Below are 20,298 nucleotides of genomic sequence, written 5' to 3' on the forward strand. Positions count from 1 at the left end.
GGAGAGGGTATACATGCTGGCTAAAAGCTAACTTGGGTAACCTTTGGGTAGCAACATGGGATAACATTGCAACCCCCAGGGGATACCATAGCAACCACCTGGAATACTACAGCAACTGTCTAGAAACACCTTGGCAATCACCGGGAATACCATAGTGACTACATAAGAAACACCCTAGCAACCAACTGGGATACCATAGTAACTACTTACCAACACCATAGCAATGATCAGGGATGTCATAGCAACTACCTAGAAACAGACTAGCGACAAAAAAGAATAACATAGAAACTGCATAGCAACATTCTGGCAAACTGTTACAAACTGTTACAACTCCAGCTGCTGAAGGCGGGTATTCCACAATACTCAGCCAATCATCTCTCTGTGCTGTAATGGGTACAAAATAATGACGTTTTAATCAAATATTAATCAACTCATATTAACTTAGGTTTAACATAGTATTAAACATAATAAAAATAGACATTTAAAAACATTCATTAAAACATGTCATGTAACATTTTATTATTTATATTCACTTTTATTTGTACTGTTATTTATCTACTGTCATATGATGTTATGTTTTATTTATTGCTTTCTTTATTCTTCTGTAAAAAAAAAAAAGCCAAAGGTTTGTGCGCAGCAAACTAAAATGCAATATTTTGATCTAAATAAATGAAAAGTACAAAACATAAGCAAAATGCTAAATGCATTTTTAATTTAAAAATGTAACTTAATGTAGTAAAGACCCCAGATTTTATTTACACTATAATCAATTAACATTTTAAAACTGATGTATGCCTTAAAATCACAGTTCACTAACTCCTAGTCCTGGACTATGTTTTCCTTTCAATTGAAAATCTCCAGTCAAACTGCTCTGTAGTCCAGGACTAGACTTAATCCCTGTCCGGGAAACCAACCATGTATGAAAGAGTGGGGGGGTGAGACGCGTGCGCGTTCATGTGCTTCATTTAGTCATTAGCGACCTCTAGTGGTAAGAAATGTTACAGTGGTAAGATATTTAAATCAGTGCTGTCAGTTGATTTAAAAATGTTTTCGCTTTAATGATGCTAGATAGCACGTCTCTGATTTATTTGGGCGACCGAACAAATAAATGTCTAATAAACTGTCTAGAGGAATCCGCTTTTTTCTTAAAATATTTTTAATGTAGTGTAGAGAACGTTTTGAGAGGTAGTTATGCGATTTAATCCATATTTCAGCATGAATAAAATACTAATCTACCCTCTGAGCTCAACAGTAGCGATGCTGTGTTTACATCGCTAAAGAAAACCGCTAATACGTCACTAGGCTGTGGAGAGAGAGAGAGAGAGAGAGAGAGAGAGAGAGAGAGACCTACGGGAGGAAGTTGGGGCCAAACTTGGTAAGATTTAACTTGGCGTTAATAAAAGGTTGACGCTAATTTCTACAATTCTAGTTCTCGTTTGCTAAATCTTTCTACTTATGTATTATGTAAACAGTACATACTTCCTCTACTGATAATAGTGTTAATAAAGCACTGTTGTATTAATATTAAATAATAAAACGAAATATGAGCACAGTAACTCTACAGGCTAAGGTACATGCAGGGCCATACATACTGTATAGTATTTGATATGGATACGTATCGAATAAATAAATTAATTAATTAATTAATAAAACACCGTAAAATGTTACGTGGATACTGTCGCACTGAGGGTCGCTCAAAGGACGTGGTCATACATGGGTGGCGAGCATCTGCCCGCCTCAAAAGCAGTTCCTGTACACACATCCGAAAGAGAAGGAGGTCCAGGTGAGCGCGGTCATTTCTCCACTGCACCACAAGGGGGCAGCAGGGCCGTGGTTAAAAAAAGAGAGCGTGCACTTTTACTGTTAATATGCAGGAATGTTCCTCGTAGTTCTGCTTGTCTGTGGAAACCCTGCAGATGGTTGCTGGGGGGGAGCAGAGTTTACTGCAAAGGACAGGTAACAGGGCTGACACCACTCGACCTCTTCAAACTGAAATATTATATACACTGTCCGTCTAAAGAATGGGGATATAATAAAGTAATAAATATATTAAAATTATATAAATATATACCCAAATTAATTTTACAATATACTAGCCAATCAAAGCGACAACTAAAGGCTTGCCTTGGGAATAATGGTATAACCACACATTTTATTTCCTTGGTGACTTCATAGGTGGCAGTGGTGGCTTAGCAGTTAGAGCTCTGGTATGTTGATGACCGGGTTGTGGGTTCGATACATGGGCTTGGCAAGCTGCCACAGTTGGGCTCTTGAGCAAGGCCCTTCTCTTGCTCTGCATGTGTTCACTGTATGGATGGGTTAAAGGCAAAAGCCAAATTCTATCTGTGTGGTAAATATGTTTATCTTGTCCTATTTGTCTTATTTGCAATTTATTTTCCAAACATAAAATTTCTGCCCCCCCCCCAACATATGAACTTATATTAATTCATATATTAATGTACCATTACTTTTGTACATAACTTTTGTTTATTTCTGTTTTTGGATTGTGTTAAATTAAGCTAAAAACTGCAATGAAACAATGAGTAGTTTGAGCTGGGTGTCCAAACTTCTGCATAAGACTGTACCACAACCTGCTAATTATTAAAACGAGTCTATCCAGATTTTGTTGGGAGTACCCATCTCTACTGTCCAGGCAAGGCTTTCCACCAGATTTTGACGAGTAACAGCTTTAGTGAGATCAGGATGTTAGTTGATCGCCACCCCACCTGTGTGGCACCTTCTGTGGCACTACTCCTTTGTAGCTCCTTTATTTTGCACAAATGTAAAGGTTGGATACAGAACTTTAGTGCAAAGCCAACAGTGTATTATGTTTCATTTCTCGCTTCGGTCCTGAAATATCCAAAAATGTGCGTGCAGAAACAAAGACAAAGCTGGGCCCATGCCGACGATACTGACTCAGCACTTATTCCAAGGACTCGTGCTGATTAAAACTCAGACCTAATGCACATTTACAGATTCAATATTCATATTAGAGATTGTTCTGATGCCAATACAGACACTAATCCAATGGTTTTCCACTGTATCTCTTATAGACACCATCTCAATTACAAAATTATGTATTTTCAAAATAGACAACACATTCAGGCTGCGTTGGTTTTATACTTTATTTGCACATAGTGGACAACCATTTTATAATTATGATATGATTTTTAAACCATTTACAATTTGTAAAATTCAATCCTCATCTCAAGACATGCCATAAAGTATCTGAAATAAATTAAATGAGCTGTAAGGCCCGATGTTTGTATGTACAAATTTCCTGGGCAAAAACTGAGAAAGCATACAAACCTATATACATGTGGACAAACAAAACAGTCAACAGAGTGCTCAATAACTTAATACACTGTGCAGAATCAAACGCTAAGGGGGCAAGAATATAAAGCTAACAAGTGCTCCGCAAGTGTGGTGGTTTCAAAGTGCTGATATACACTCTTCAAAATAAAGGTGCTACAAACAGTTCTTTGACTGAAACCACAGAAGAACCAGTTTTGGTTTCATAAAGAATAATGCTTACAATAGAATTGAGAATGGGACCAAAAGTGGTTCTTCTATGGCATTGCTCCAAGAACCACTTGTAGTACCTTTAGTTTTAGGAGTGTAGATGAGCTGAACTGACTCATCAAAAGGAGCACTGTGAGGAATATACAGGCTGATCTTCACCTTGTAAATAACGCCAACCAACGATGAATGTCGAACCCACCAGCAAAATCGAAAAGCACATGGGACAGAGATGAGGTTCACACCGCCACTAACAGTTCATCAACCGATATACTTCAAGTGACAACGGTCACATTGCATCGAAAACAATTTACAATTGGAACATAGCATGGAAACAAAACAGTATCTTTCAACCCCCCGCCCCCCCTACACAATAACCATTGTACGAATGCTAGATGGACGAATGGTAAACCGCTTACTACTGTAAATAGTGGTGTTTTGTAGCGTACTGTATCTGTTTGTTGTAACTGTCCAAAGCTAATACAATGAAAGATATGCAAGTAACCATCCAACCAGACTGGTGACGCAGCTCCAAGACAGAGATAAAAGCCTGTTAGTGGTTAATAGGGTCACTATTGAGAGCAGGTGATCGTTCCATGCTATTTTGGAAGACCCTACACTATTGACATTCCTGGTCAGCCACCCACTGTCCTCTGCATAGAGCACTCCAATGATAATGGTACTCTGCAACCTAGTTCCAAACCACATATAATTCAGTCAATCCAGGCTACGAAAAGAAACCATATACTGTATGTATCTCTGATCCTTTCCACGCCTGCTTTTCATGTGTGTACACACATCAAGTATATTTCTGTTGTAAAACAAAATCCCTTTTTTAAACATTTTCTAAGTTAATATTTTTTTATTGTGCAAAATATTAGGAAGAACCAAAAAAGAAAAAAAAGAAAATAAACAAAAGGGGGGAAAAAAGCAGCCGTCCATCTGGGCCCTTTGTCATTTAGCTGGTTTTAAGGAACAAGAACAAAATAGGGCAAAAGTGAGAAATACTGAGACCTCTACACACCTGGGCTCAACCAACACAAATGTGCTACCGTGTCGGACATGCACCTGTCAGACACACAAACACACATATGTGAGGCACATCGTTTCTGCTGCCCAGCCCGTCTCGGCCTCTTGCACACACACAGTCATGCACACAGAGCGGCAGGGTTTTTCAAATGTCCTTTCCATTTGTTTCCATAGTGTCCGGCGGTTCATGTGGATGTGGCAGATGGATCTCTCACACGCTGAGGGGTAGCATGCCAGGAGGAGACACGGCTCGTGGGGACGCCATCGCTGTCAGAGCACCGGGGTCCAGTCCATTCACAGTCCTGCACAGCACATCACACAATCAATATATTAGGACAGTGCTGCTTGTCTGTACCACGGAAAAATAGAAAATAGACATGGTTCCATTTCTCCATTCAGTAATCTGTTACTGGTGAATAAACTGATCTGAGATATCCAAAAAAAAAAAAAAAAAAAAAAAAAAATTATATATAATTATATAAATATATATATATATATATATATATATATATATATATATATATATAGGAAGAACAATCCCACAGTGCTGGGCTAATAAGGTAAGTGGTGAAAAACTCACGCTTTGTCGAAGTATGTCGTGTGGAGTGAATGGGAGAACTTGGTGGCGTTGCTGTTGATCAGGTTGCCATTTCCTGTGCTGTAGTTTTTCCTCGCTGCCTGATCCTTGGCAAAGTTCCTACAGGCTGCCAGCTTGGACTCCAGAGCCTGTGAAAGTGCAGAAATGCACACATGCGATTAACTCCTGCCCACTGTGAGGACACCTGGCTTCCTTGTATAGCTCTTTGTAAAGAGAAGGCACACAGTGGAATTCAAACAATGTGCACGCTGCAGCTTGAAGAAATAATTAGGGAAAAAATAATAATTACCCCAACTTTCCGTAGCAGATCACCAACAATATTAAGAGCAGAGATCCTGGCTGATGGGGTGAGCGGAGAGTTTCCACAACCATTGGTCAACACTAAGACACAAACAAACAAAAATGGTGGATAATGAATTAGAAGCATGTTCAAAAAGTGATTCTCAAGTTTATTAAATGGAAAATGGGAACTTCAAATCTGTATACCTTTCTGACTCATAAAAGGATGTTCTATGGTCTTTCCCACTGGTGTAGCTGGAAGGGACAGGGAGGCCTGAACAGCTGTGTCCATTTTGTCTATGTCCAACGTTGGCGAGCTTGGTGCAGACATTCTGGTGACATCAGTAGTCCTTTCTCGCACAGCCAGCTCTTGCCTCAAGTCTACAGAACAGAGTTAAGCATATCCTTAATACAGACCCAGCAGCATTTGGCAGCACTGTAGACAGGAGAGCAGAAGACTGCATTTTACCTCTGGCCTCATCCTTCAGCCGCTGCACTGACACCAGCAAAGATTCCTTCTCATCCAGCTCGCTCTCCAGGAAAGCATTCCTCTCGATGGCCTGATTCAGTCGCTGCTCGAAGTCCTCCAGAGACGTGATAGTCGCCCTGCACAAGTCAAGCCAGGCATAGAGTGCACATTTAGGCATGCATTGGAAGGAGTCAACCGTCAATGTGTTGGATAAGATTCCCTAGTGAAACCCCTACAGGGCCTAAAACAGCCTGTCAGGTGCTGGGTATGTGTACCTCTTGGCTCTCTCCAGGTCGTCATTGGCCTGCTCCAACTCCCGGACATATTTGTGTAGCTGTTCCTTGATGCAACGTGTCTGGCCCAAGTCGTCCTCCAGCACAGAGATTTGCTTATAGCTCTGTGCGTACTGCTGCTCCAGTTTCTCCTGAAAAGCCCAGCACAAACAAGAGCAAGATTCAGACTGTTGGCAGCCACCAGTAAGCGCAAGAGTATGTACAGTAAAGAGAGGTTAATAGGGATCTGGCATCCCCGTCAAGTGTTCTCAGCCAGTTAACCTGCTTTGTTGTCTTGCTTTTTTTGTTCTTTTGGTACCCTAAATCACTTTACTGTTTTGTTGCCATATTTCAGATGACCATGGCAAGATCAGTAACAACACGGTCAAGCAATTAATCTGTGAACCCTCTAATGAGTTACTACAAAGAAGGGTCAGATAAAAAGAACTCCACTTCCAAGATAGGTTTTACTATCAGCCATAATCAAGTTGCTTCGTGTGAAAGTTGTTTTTTTAGCCAAGCCACAGGGGTTTTCTATTTTCTCCTACCTGATCCTGACATCCAATTACAGTGCACTAAAGGATTACCTCTTTTTAGACTGTGTACTGGACTTGCAGCCAGAATATACCATTGGCCTATTCTTTCTGCAAATGTTATGAGCTCAGAAACTATTTAACCTATTTCTTTTTAGGATGAAATAAAAGATAAAGGATTCTGAAAAATCAGATATCGTACTTTAATAGGACCCATGGATATGAAGGCAAGGAGCACAAGCAGAATACCTTCAAATTGTCCACTTCACACTTCAGTCGCTGATTCTCGGCCTGCAGGTCTCGGATGCGGTGCTCTGCCTGGCCCAGCTGGGCCTCCAGCTCGGCTTCTAGCTCACGACTGCCCTCTTGGAACTCCTGCAGCTCCTCCTGAGCGTCATTGTAACTGTAGAGACACACAGATCCAAGGCAGACACGCTCAATACCCTGGAGGCACCACCGGGGCCCAGGCCATCTGGGACTTCATGTATTTAGCACTTTGACTACTGCATGCAAACTCGAACGCAGACCGACACAAAAGGAGGGGCACATGGTAATTTTCGGTTCTGACAGCTGTTCTTACTGTGAATAATGAATTACAAATTACTCGCAGTCAGAGCCAGACCCATTTCAGAGGAAAGGAGGGAGTGCTGATTAGTCACGGGTAATACCCAATCCCACAGTAACCCAAACAAGGCAACACTGTATTTAGCTATTGCTGTTATTTGCTCTGATGGAGTACACAGCACTTATGTCAGGTCAACATGCTGGGTCAGAAGAAGTGTAGTTACGTAAAAGGACAGAATTAGCCAAATGTGCCGACGCTGTGTCCAGTTGGTTCACAGACCTGCTGTTCTCTGTGACCTCTGAAGAGGTTGGATGTGAGAGGTCACAGAATGTGGACAATACGGGGGGTGGCTTTGTAAGTGGCAGGAAATTACCCAAGTAATCTGACTGTATGACTCACAGATGGTCTACAAAGGAGATGTTTTAGGTGTTTTCAGTGCCAAGCAGCCAAATATGAAAGAAGGGATTTTTTTCTTTCCTGGCTTTAGCTTGTGAACATGATCAGGAGATGCCTTGTGTCTGCACATTCCTGTCACAGCAGACTCACATAATTACCCTCCTCAGCACAAACTGAAGTCAACAGGAAACGGCACAATGCTAAAACCTCACACTTGCTTTCCTGTTGTAACTTTGGTTCCTCACCAACCTCAACTATACTATCCACCACTTACAGTAACATACACTACACTAAAAGGGTAAGAGTGAAAGACACAAATATGTGTCTTGTCACAGTGCACAGCTGCTGGGGAAGTGGTAAGAAAAACAAGAAAAACCCAACATAATTCAATCGTGGCTGACCTGCATCTGGTAACTAAACGCAATCTTAATTTACAGCCAGTCATTTGCTGCAATACTGTGGGGACGCTGTATGTTTGCCACATTTGTGATCAGGGTGTTATTTTTCCCAGTTGGTTGATGTTTTCCTCCTTCCTCAGCAGGACATTCCTGGGGTTTTTTTTTAACACTTCCTGTGCTCCACCAATGCTCAGGAGGCAACAGACCTTTGAGGGTTTCAGCACATGTTCAGATGTTTTACGTGATTTTGAAGCTGAACAGAAGCCAGCAGCAGCTGAGCGAACAGACAGTCTGTCTGACCCAATACTAGTGCCAACAGCAACAGGGCACCAGGCACTCTCTTCTAGGTCAGAGTTTCTTATGGGCTTACGGCTCAAGAAAAAGTAACTTTGAGGTGAAAGTGATCCAAAAAAATCCTACTATGGCTAAGGCCCAACTGGGGCTGGACTATATGGTAGAAATATTATATTGTGATTTTCATGATCCTTTTCGCAATACACGATTGCAGATAAAACATCAGTAGCAGCAGATTCTTTAAAAACTACTATTTAAATACTCTCCCATAAAGAGTACAGTGACTTATTCAAAATGTGCTGCACTTCTTCCAGTTAAACCAGATTAATTACACTGTTTGTAATGAAACATGTGGATGATTGTGTCCTTTAAGCACAGACAATATCCTTGATATGCTTCAAAAAGCATATTGTATCACAATTACAAAATCATCTCTCAATTACAGTATCATGCTCTGAAAAAAATATTGCTCCCTAGGATGAACCAATGTTTAAAACAATCCAAAGGTAAATATACATAATAGAAATTCAGCTGCACAATAAAAATTACGGTTATTTTGAGGTCCAAGAAACATTATACACTACAGCGAAAGATCCTATCAAAGCAGATGATCTGCATGGTCCTTGATTACGCAACAATATACGTCTAAGCTTTGATAAGAGATCTAGCACACTGCTAGAGCTTAGGCTATTCATTGTACATTCAGGATCTACCAAGCCAATGCTTAGCTTGAGTAAAAGGGGAAAAACGAAAGAAAAAGATAGCAAGAGTGAAACACAGAGCTACCACAGGTAACATAAGACCAGAAAGATAAAACCTTGCTTTTCTGCCAGAACAGCAAACAGGACCAAAAGCATCACATCCAGGTTTACGTCCTTCAAAATACTACCCTCTAGGGTCATGATATATTTCACCAGAACAGGAGAATGAGGCACCGGACACAAGCACAATGGGAGGTCATGACACTTCTAGAATTACATAAATCTAAATATTGTGTGCGGTCATACAGACTCACCTTTATGCAACACCGAGTGAGACTTTTCATGCGCGAAACACTATGCAAATAGGAGTACACTGACGCTGAATAACACCATATAGAACATCCTCAGGCAACAGTTTTCAATGGCTCATGTTGCTAGAGTCAGCAATGGTCAAAAGGACAGCATGTGTCTGTTTTGTTTGTTTTTATCAATACAAAAGTTGCCATGTACAGTAATACTTTTTCCTCCTGTATGTTAAAGATATACAGGCCACAGAAGGTCACTTACCACTCGGTCAAGTGGAATGATTTTAGACCAGTTTTTTAAGCCAGATATTTTTTAAAGCCATATATTGTCAGGGACTGTCAACAGCACAGTCATCACAAACACTAATCCCTACAGAGAACAGTAAAGCACACCAAATTAAAAGGGGTGAAAGTAGATTTAAGCCATTATCGACCCAGTAAACCAGATTAATTATTTACAGTAGTCATTAAAAAAACCTACCTTTTCTTGTACTTGAGGGACAAATTCTTCCAGTATTCGATTTCCTCATCTTTTGAGGTGAATTTTGGCATCATCTCTGTGTCCATGTCAGGATTCTGCTGGGGATAAAAAAAGGAGTCAAATACTGTTTGCTGCCAAACATTAGAGTCTCCGTCCCTAATTAACCTATTCTACTGATTTAAGGCAGCCAGCACAGGGCTAATGTCCTCATCTGGCCTGGTCTCAATTTAAAATTCAAGAGCAAGTTCTTTTTTTAAAATAATCAAATCAATTACAAGTAATTCAAAAGTTTCTGAAACATAAACATAAAATACCAATATCTGCATCTCTACACTTTAGAGTCGTACAGCTAACTACAAAACAAAGCAACAGCGATGAATATTTCACTGTGCTTGTTATTGGCTCTGGGTTCATGAAATATTCCACTGGCTGTAAACGGCCTCCTCATTAACATTCTTCATCTTTATCACGCCTGAATGAAGGTTTTGAAACATGCACAAAGATGAAATGAGTCTCTGGTCCACTGAGTCCGCTGCTTAGCCACAGATTCTTAAAACCTACTAATTAGATACTCTCCTATACTAAGTATACAGTGATTTTTATTCAACATTGACACTTCATTTAATAACATTGTTGGTAACAAAATATGCAAGTGATCAGTGTTCTTTAAGCACCAACAATATCCTTGATATGCCCCCCCCCCAAAAAAAAGCAGTGTTTTTGACCCACCACACTACACAAATATATTGACGCTTTCACACTGTGCTATTCTGCAATGCTGTCCAAAATGACCTCTGATCTGTTAGAAGCACTGTTGGTTTAAAATTTGCTAGCTTCACTAGGCCTTACTAACTCACATATGTGAGTGTTGTACAAAAAAGAAATAAATAATAATAAAAAGCCTCAGTCTTTGATGGAGGGTCTGGATCTTGAGCTATGACTACAGTTTTAGCTAGCACATGGGTCTATTAAGGCCTTGGATGTTGCACACATGTATCTTTTGCCTTTACAACCAGGTTTGAATGTATCTCCAGCTAAAACAGACTGCTTACTTAAGAGACAAACACCTAAAGCAATCCTGTGACACACCTTTAAAAAGACACACATTATGAGAGGCTTGACAGATAGATGAGTAAATGAGAACAATTTATCAGCCTAATTTGAATGATTACTTTAGCCTGTCAGGAAGGCATATATATGCTGCTAAAACGTTACAGAGTAACTGTCACCATAAACACAGTGCAGCTGAACACACAGCATGGCACAGTCTTCGTTTCCAAAACACACTAGACAGGCAAAGCAATTAATCCAGAAATAGAAACCACTAAAATGTCCAACAGGAACATTCCCTTTCCTTGCGGCTGCCTTTCAAACTTTCCAGACTTTGGGTTCAGTCTGTTACTATTTGTAAAGGACACTAACTGCAAGAACATGAAATGCAATCTGCATTAGTGAGACTGCATTAGAGCAGAAAATAAGAGCATACCCATAGACCTTTGTTTCTCTGAGTGAGGTTTTCTGAATTATCCACCATTTCTACTTGGTCTGGAGAGTGTTTTTAAATTCCACTTATTTCCAAACAAACCATTACAGCATTTTTGTTAACACAGACATAGGAGCTTATGTTTAGTACTAACATGGAAACTGAGCTGATGACAAGACCCTATATTTGTACATGTACATGTACATATCTGTCGATGCTGACGCACATTGAATATGAATTGAAAATGAATAACACTGGTCCAGCATCACCTAAACATTACAAAAAAAAAAAAAAAGTAGTAAGGTTAGGATTTGGCAGCACTTATTATATTCTGCAGATATTCTGCAGACTAGCATATAGTAAAAATATTAGATTTTTGTAATAACACTAGCTTGTAGCAGTTTATTATAGTGGCATTCTGTAGTTTCCATCACTGGCTTTCACACATCTTTCTGACACTACATTACAACATTAAATGAAGTTAAGGACAATACAGGATTGTAACAGCCCACGGCAGCCCTTTGAGGTACCATCTGTCCTCCAACACAGCCCTTCTCTATGCATTTACTTAACCTCAAAATCTGTAAGCAATCAATGCCCCATGTTTCAAATTAGTCATTTCTGCTAGACAAATAAGACTTACGTGTTTTAAAATCTAATATTTCAAAAGCTTTTGTGTGTCCCTCGGTCTTTTTCACAAAACAGGACTACCACACGAAATACTAAAAGAACAGTACGGGCCAGTACTGGCATCTCTGTGGCCAGTTTCAGTACCTAGTTCAGATTACAGGGACTGTTTTGTTCTCCCCATCAAATCTTGTCTCTTCTGATTCACTGAGAGTGAAAGGCCTTCATAAGAAAGGAAAGTGGGAAGTTTCAAAGTAGTCCCTTTCCTCTAGATCCGCTCCTGCACTTCTCAGTCAGTGACTAAACTGAGGAAGGGGGGCTTTCTGAGGAAAGGCCAGATTCTTTGGCCATTACATGATTTCCTGGAACATAACATAGCAGACACTGGCTGCATCCTGAAGCCTGAGCAGTCTGAGGAGGAGACCTCTGCCGGTGTTCACAAATAGCATTTCAAAAATAGCTTTAAAAAAATAAACATAAGCCATAAACACTGACCTGTGGTGCGGTTTAAATCTAAAAACAGATTTAAGTAGGGGTCGTGGTCGTTTACTCCAGCTGGGAGCTTAAACCGTTTTAGAAGTAGCTAGTTATGGTTAACAACAACAACAACCCAGCCTAAAGCAAGTCTTCGGGGCAGCAGATTTCAGATTGTGTAGCTATATTTTTATTTATATTGGCGATACGCGGGCTTATAATATTTCTAACTACACGTATGTGGTCACCTAAACACATACCCGTTTAGCTAGCTAGCTAAATAACGGTGTCTTTTGCTGCCAAGTCTTCCAACGCGTTTATATCAACCTGTGGTGGATGCCTATCGAGCTAACGTTGGCTAGCTAACGTTATCTTAGCGGAATAACGTTAACTTAACCGTCAACGCCTAACGTCATTACATGACATTTAGCCCATAGCTAGCTCGTTGTTTCCACATAAACGCTAATCATAATCTGTACAAAAGGTTGTCAAAATACAAAATTGAGCACCGAAATAATATTAACGTTACACGTTGACCGGTTGTCAGGTCAAACAAACGCCGGTGAAGGAGACGTTCCCCCCAGGCCGAGTCTGCCGGCTTCACACGGCGACTGATCCGGTGAGCAGCTCGCGCAGCTAGTGTACGAGTCAAAACTAAGCCAGCGTTTAATTTTACAGAGCAAACACAAGCTGGACATCACAACTGACTATTTATATCCATGGATGTATCTGATCGTTTACCTGAACATGCCCAATCCGCGAGGTCAGCTCCCTGTAGCTAAATCCAGAGCTCTCCGCCCGACCACACGTCTGCTACTGACGAACAGCGACGTCTGACTCGTGAACGAATCGTTCTTTTGAACCGGCTCTTTACACCGAGACGCTCGAACCGATTCACAAGTTCCAAGAGATCCGACTTTTTTCTTAACGCTCGTGTTAAGTTTGTGTTCGTTGGTCTCAGTTTAACCTCATAAAATCATAAATTACAACACTGTAACATGTTTGAATTTGAACATCTTCGGACTTACTTAAATTCGCTCATTGTAAGTTGTACGATGGTTTCATCATTCCGTTATGTCTGTGCTGTTACATGCCAGCCCCGCTCTTACAGAAGAGTCCGAATTAATATAACAGGAATGAAACGAATCATTTACTGGGCTTTTCGATTTTTTAAACCGCACAGGTCAAATGAATCGGTTCGCTCCACTGAATCAAACTCCCCATGGCTACAGTCGAAACGCCAACGCGGCTCGAGATTTTTTTTTTTTTCAAAGGAGGAGGCACGATTTCCGGTAAGATGACGATCTTACGCAGTGACATCACTGCTGACGAGATCGACGTCAGGGATGTCTCATCACAAAACCTACTCCTCCTTTTTCGTTTAAAAATGATTTCTCACACAGAAAAACAATAAAACATGCAGCGCATTTGAAAAGACCCTTTCGATTTTACAATGTGTGTAAGATGATCGTAATCATGAGGCCTGATGTACAAAAAGGGGTTATTGAACGTATTCTGTCATACTTTTATCATGTGTGTTATAATGATGGATGGCCTTCAGTTTTGGGTTGGAAAATGGCCTTGTGCAACAGCAAGCACAAAATCAATTCAAAATGATACCCTGGGGTTACTGTGTGAATAATGAATAAATTCAATATTTTTTGTATAAATATTTAATGATTTATATTTACCCATCAGATAGCCAGTATTCAGGATGTACTGGATACTAGGTATAACGCACTGCCACGACCACAGGATAAGCTGTTCCTGTTCCTCTATCGGGTATTTTGTTGTACTGTACGATAAAAGAAACAGAGCAGTTGAGGATGAGGATTTTTGTGTTGCTATACAATCGCTGCAATGAACTTCCAAAATCAGTTTTCTCTCTCATCATATTCCCTGTACACGTTTGTCGAAAATAACACCGACAAAACGTGCTCTCTGTGCGTTTTAGGTCTCTCATTCACTGCAGCTTCTTAACTCAGACGCAAGAGGGCGCCTCAGACTATGGCTGTGTGTGTGTGTGTGTGTGTGTGTGTGTTTTAAGAAAGCTAGACGATGCATTTGGATCACATTTATTTATGATTGATTTAGTTTTATTTGTTCTTAATATTCTAGAGCTCTCTGCTGATCTCTTACTACCAAACTGTCTGAAACACTGAGGCTTTTAAACCAATTCGTTTGAAGAAGTGTCTTTCACTTTAATTTCTAAACAGTTCAAATGAAACGAATGGTGAAGCTGAAAAACGGTTATTACCACCACCAAGTGTCTTTACTACCACAACCAGTTTTGTGTTAGTAATGACGTGTTGCGATCGTGACGTTTTTTTAAAGACAAAGTACTCTAGGCCATTAATTTGTGAACTTTTTATTTTCTTGTAAAAGTTATAGCCATAACAGTATAAATGGCAATGGTACTGAGTAAATCTACCTAAAAATCAGGAGGGGTACATGATAAAATTATTTTTCCAGATATAAAAACCTCACTCTTCTCTCATGACCAACATGTGCGCCCTTGCTCTGTTTCCATGGTTACGTCATAAACAAGCCGTTACCGTTAAAAACATACGATATTCAAACGATATTCCTCACAGAAAACATAGGCTGTTGCGGTAATGGCGGCAATGTTGGGGGCAGTAATACAATGTTCAAAAATGTGCAAAAGTTGAATAAATATAAAGGTAAATAATGCGTTGTGTTTTAATGTGCGTGTTTTTAATAAATTAATTTCTTTTTATATTTTATTGAAGCAGATAGGTTTCTAAGTCTGGGTTGGGGACGAGGCCAAAGTAGCAAATCAGTTATAAACATGCTAATAATAAACAAATAATACTAAAACAAAGTGATTATTAATGAATTAATTCAATTATTATTGGTAATATGGTATAATATACTGCATATAATCATATAATAAAAAACTAAGAATTAAATACAAATTAAAGAATGGAAAAATAATACATCAATAATGAATGAATACACATGGAAATCATAACGATTTTAGTGCAATAAATAATACCGTTAATCCAAGATATACATTTAGTAATAAAGCATTTCTGACATAAAATTATAGCCTAGAGACATAAAAGGTCCCTACATTTGTTTATTGGCTTACTTAGCAATAAACTTGATGAGGGCTAAAATCTAAAATAGGCCAAGCAACCTCCTAAACACACAGACTGTCTCACCTGACCATGTGCTCTCCTCATCCACTTTTTAAAGACACAGTCATCGATACTGGTAAGTCAGGCTGTGTGTCTTAACCCCTGACTCTGCAGCTCATCCTGTCAGACTGCATTCTGTGCGCCTGACACACAGTCGCAGCCTCGGTTTACGCAACCTCAACAGCCATATTACGCCAAACCTGCTTCACCGAATAACCCAGCGGTCAACCCAGCAGCTCCATTCCTGTCCTTTTCCTGGAATGTGTGTGTAGAGCGGAACAGGACCCCGCTCTGACCTCACCAGTCAGGACCACTTCGAGCAGTGATGGACGAGGAGGAAGCGCAGGACAGCGAGTGTCCGGTTTGCTACGAGAGTCTGCTGGACAGCGCGAGGACCCTGAGCTGCGGACACGCGTTCTGCCACGACTGCCTGGTCAGGACGCTGGTCAGTGTGAACCGGGAAGGCGCGGTCACGAGAGACAGCATCGTCTGCCCGGTTTGCAGACACGTCACCTTCATCACCAAACTCCAGGGACTCGTTGGTCGCGTCGGAGAGAAGGAGCAGAAGATTTTGGAAGTGCCGTCGACGGCCGTCACGCGTCCGGCCAGTGGCAACCGCGAGCGTTTCCGCTGGATAAATCCGTGTATACGATGGCTTTTGTCCAGGCTGGGTCGTCAGAGACTGGTCTGTCCTAAAGACTCCTTGCAGGTTTTCATCATAAGTGATATGGGGCGCCCTATGGCTGAAGAGGATGTTATTGACGTTGGGACGACCGCAGTGATCCACGAAAACACCGGTGGTCGTGCCTGGACCGTGTGCACCACCTCACACTGCCTGCTCATCCTCCTGATAGCTTTCACTCTGCTGGCATTGGTGGCTGCAACACTGCCCTGGGTTCTGTTGGCGTAGAGGCGTAAAGCGCTTCATGGACCTCAGTCTGTTGAAGTTTCATGACTTGTCAAAAGACTCACGGTAACTCATGGTTACGGTTGACACACAGGACTGCCTAACTGTATGCTGCAAAGAAATGTAAAGGAAAGAAAGGCTTTTCCTTTTATTCCTTTATTATTAAACTGATCTGAGATTCTGTACCCTGTTTCAAGAGGTGGCTTGAGTAGCCACAAGCCATAGGCTTACTTAAATTGCATTCACCATGGAATTCTGACTAAAATGAAAGTATTTTTTCCAAAACAACGTAAAGAAGTCCAAGAGTTGCACCTCAACAAAGCTTCTTAAATAGTCAGTAACCTTTAGAGCTGCATTTACCTTCCAACTACACCCAGCCTCCATTAGCATATAACTGTAAAAGGGGCAAGATCCTTGAGGAACCTCTGGAGGTTCTTTCTTTTGGAACTGTGGAGGACCCTCTTATGGTGCCTTAAGGAATGTTCTTACCTTTTCTGTTCATTAAAAGGGCAAGATCCTCAAGGAACTTAAGGGAAGTTATTGATGTTGAAACTGTTAAGGAACCTCTTAAGTTGCCTTAAGGAATCTTCTTCTAATAACCTTTTCTCAAAGGTTTGTTAACAGGTCAAGATTCTTGAGGAACCTTTGGAGGTTCTTCAGTTTGAAACTGTGGAGGACCTTCTTAAGGTACCATAAGGAATCTTCTTCTAAAAGCTGTTTCTTGAAGGTTCCTTAAAGTGCCTTAAGAGGTTTTCTCCACAGTTTCAAATTAAAGGACCTCCAAAACCTCCTCAAAGATCTTGTCCTTTCAGCAGAGGGAACTCTATTCTTCTGATTTCAGTCTACTCTTGGTCTAAAATAAAATGATCAAGGTACAGATTTCAGCCGTTTTCGCTATTGTACCTTTCAAATTGAAATACTGTATGGAAATGAGCTGTGTTCTGATTGGCCCATTCAAAAGCAGTTTGAGCTGAAACACTCCTAATAAGATTGACTATACTGGGCTACTGTTAAACTGCTGTAGGCTGAATGTAAAAAAAAAAAAACGAGCAATGCAAAACTGCCTGTTTTTGCAATTTAGCAGATTTTTGGATTTGAAGAGAATGGCATGTGTGAAACTTTAGTTAACATACTAAGTCACATTGTCTTTCTTCCATTTTTACATACTTTTGACATTTAACATTTTTATTCATTAATTTATTTTATTTAAAACATATTTTTTGATAGCCATGGCAATTCACAGACCCTTTCACACTTTCTACATTTCACTTCAGCCTCTCTGAGCTCTTGTAACAACAGAAAATCCCAAACTCTCATTCCTTTCTTCGCAAATGTGCTGAAGTAATTTGTTATGCAAAATCATCTGAAATTGTCAGGAAAGAACAAGCATTGCCTTATGAAATTTAGTTACCCAGCTTTGTCTAGTGTAAGTATTTGTTACTTGCAGACAATGTCACTCAAAACGATCAACCTTATAATCTCATAATAATCTAACCACACTGCTATAATGAGAAATATTAGATGTTGGCATTTAACATGCCTTCATTTGTAAGAAATAGCACATTTATTTAGTGTATTGAGAGTAGTGTATTGAGGCTTGACAGTTTTCGTAGTTCACAGGCCCCGTGACACTTTCTACATTTCACTACAGCTTCTCTGGGCCCTCGCAACCACATAAAAACCCAAACAAGTGGACTTGAGGCTGATTCAAGAGCTTGAGCCAAGTTCTGCCTGGGAGGACCTCTCTCACCAAATTATTCATGTGAAGGAAGGATCGTTTGAACAAGCCGGGCCGGCACAGAGAAGACGAGCTTGGCAGGCAGCTTGATGCCCTGAAAGGGGAGATGTTTGTGGGATGGAGTTACAGCACTTCAGACGTGAAGATTCTGAGAAAGTAACTCGATTTCTGCGTGAGTGAATCAGGAGAAGAGAGCTGTAGGTGTTGCTTTATGCTGCTTGAATACCTGTGTGCAGCTCCTCGGTTGGGCACACCCTTGCTCTTCAAGCACTTCTCGTCCCACAGGTTCAGGTCCCTACACTCCCCTCTCCTCCCGTTTCACCTACTGACCACAGCTGGGCGAAACAGTTGAGACACCTTTAGACACTGAGAATGGATACATTAATTTTACATTCATTGTTCATCCAGAATCCAGAAGTTCTTTGTCTTTTAATGGAAGGGATTTGAGATGTAGGCTTTGCTTTGGATTACTCTACTGTGTATATAGTAGTATATTAGTAAAGATGACAGGATACCACTTTGTTTTTTCTGACACCAGTGTTGACAAGGATGTCCTGTGTATCGACCAAATACTGAAACTAATTAAAATAAGGGCTTTATTTATTACAGCACTTCACTTAAAACGAGCGTCTTGTCACTTTCACTCAAAAACCCATTGCCGCTGTCCAATGAAAAACATGCATCCACAAAACAGCAACTTTACTGGAGGAGAAAAAAAGTCTTTTTAACTTTTAATGGAAGTCAATGGAAAATCAATGTCTGTTCATCCAGAATCATTTACACAGGTACAGGGCAGCTACAGGGTTCAAAGGATGGCCAAAAAGGGAGATACATGTTTTTCATTGGACTGCAGCACCTTGTTCCTCCATTTTTGCTGTTTTTGACTTTATGACATGAGTCTAAATCTGGCAGTTGTTATTTTGTGTTGTGTCACAATGTCATGATGAATGGATCAATATAAAAACTTGAATGAATGAATGAATGAATAAATAATTTCTTTACATTGACGTCCATTGAAATCTAAGGTTTTTGCCTTCTGTAAAATTGCCATTTTGGTGATGTGACAGCAACAGCCCAATAGTTTGCTATCATGCTCTAACTACTCCAACAGTCTACTATCCCACATAAAGACACGTCTAGCTAAAACATGATATTGCCCAGGGTTGTGTATGCACTGTTTTAGACTAGATTGAATCACATTCATTCTTTTTAGAGGTCATCTTTCTACATAATGGTATTGTAATATAACATATGCTATATACACACTATATATACTGTACTACAGTGCAAATATGCAGACACCTGAGAAAATATTTTATTTGTTAAAACACTAACATTAGAATAAATGATACAAACAATTTTAAGTGTGTGAGAATGTGTCAGCATAACCATTTCTAAAGCTTCCATTTACAAATCTATACAGGGATTGCTTTCGTATTTTGAACCTAATGTGACTTCCTGTGGTCCAGTTGCGGGTTTAATATAATGCAGTGATTAGAGATGAAGAGTGGTTCATGCTGAGACCATCAGCAGCCAGTCGAAGCTAATGGCATTGCTGTGTTTGAGTTTCTGGATGTGAAGTGTGGTCAAGAGTGTGGTAAGATTATTCCACATCAGTTGGGAGAACACTCAACTGTGGCACGTTGGGCTATACTGGTTTTAAAATATCTACCTCTAAACATATAAAATAACTACCTCTAAACATATAACATATTACATACTGCTACACATATACTACTACATACATGGTGGTATAATACACCCCTTCTAATAAACTAATGACCTTAGGTTGCTCCAAGTGGTGCTCCATCCAATACTAGGATTACTTGGGGAGTTGGGGATGAGGTGGGGTCAAATTCTCGCAGCAATGCTCCAAAATCGAGTAGAGGGCCTTCCCTGGACAGTAGAGACAGTTACTCCAATAAAACATTAATAATTTAATTTAAGAATTTGAAGAAACAATAAATAAGCAGGTGTCCCAATATGTTTGTCCATATAGTGTACTTTACTATTCTTTTGAATTTGAAAACAAGGACATAATGAATGTATTTTCATTTCCTGTTATGGGC

At 40.2% G+C, this 20,298-nt stretch overlaps 2 protein-coding genes across 4 annotated transcripts; one reads left to right on the plus strand and one right to left on the minus strand.

The window, feature by feature from the left end:
* Positions 1–3,111: 3,111 nt before the first annotated feature.
* ndel1b (nudE neurodevelopment protein 1-like 1b) lies at positions 3,112–13,472 on the minus strand. 3 transcript variants are annotated; one of them, XM_072694128.1, is made up of 9 exons: positions 13,452–13,472; positions 9,840–9,934; positions 6,949–7,102; positions 6,170–6,318; positions 5,895–6,031; positions 5,633–5,806; positions 5,436–5,527; positions 5,129–5,274; positions 3,112–4,850 (listed from the first exon to the last, which is right to left on the minus strand). In XM_072694128.1, exons 2-9 carry the CDS (start codon positions 9,923–9,925, stop codon positions 4,760–4,762), a joined length of 1,029 nt encoding a protein of 342 aa, XP_072550229.1. In that variant the 5' UTR covers positions 9,926–9,934; positions 13,452–13,472; the 3' UTR covers positions 3,112–4,759. The 3 variants fall into 3 exon arrangements, with proteins under 3 accessions (XP_072550229.1, XP_072550228.1, XP_072550227.1); XM_072694127.1 differs by lacking the exon at positions 13,452–13,472 and adding an exon at positions 13,165–13,255; XM_072694126.1 differs by lacking the exon at positions 13,452–13,472 and having other exon boundaries at positions 9,840–9,937.
* A 2,437-nt stretch (positions 13,473–15,909) lies between these two features.
* Positions 15,910–16,852, plus strand: LOC140574337 (RING finger protein 222). Its single transcript, XM_072694129.1, has one exon. The coding sequence runs from the start codon at positions 15,910–15,912 to the stop codon at positions 16,492–16,494; it is 585 nt and encodes a 194-aa protein (XP_072550230.1). The 3' UTR covers positions 16,495–16,852.
* Positions 16,853–20,298: the final 3,446 nt, after the last annotated feature.

This window comes from Salminus brasiliensis, chromosome 12 (assembly GCF_030463535.1).
Source record: "Salminus brasiliensis chromosome 12, fSalBra1.hap2, whole genome shotgun sequence".
Taxonomy (NCBI): Eukaryota; Metazoa; Chordata; class Actinopteri; order Characiformes; family Bryconidae; genus Salminus; species Salminus brasiliensis.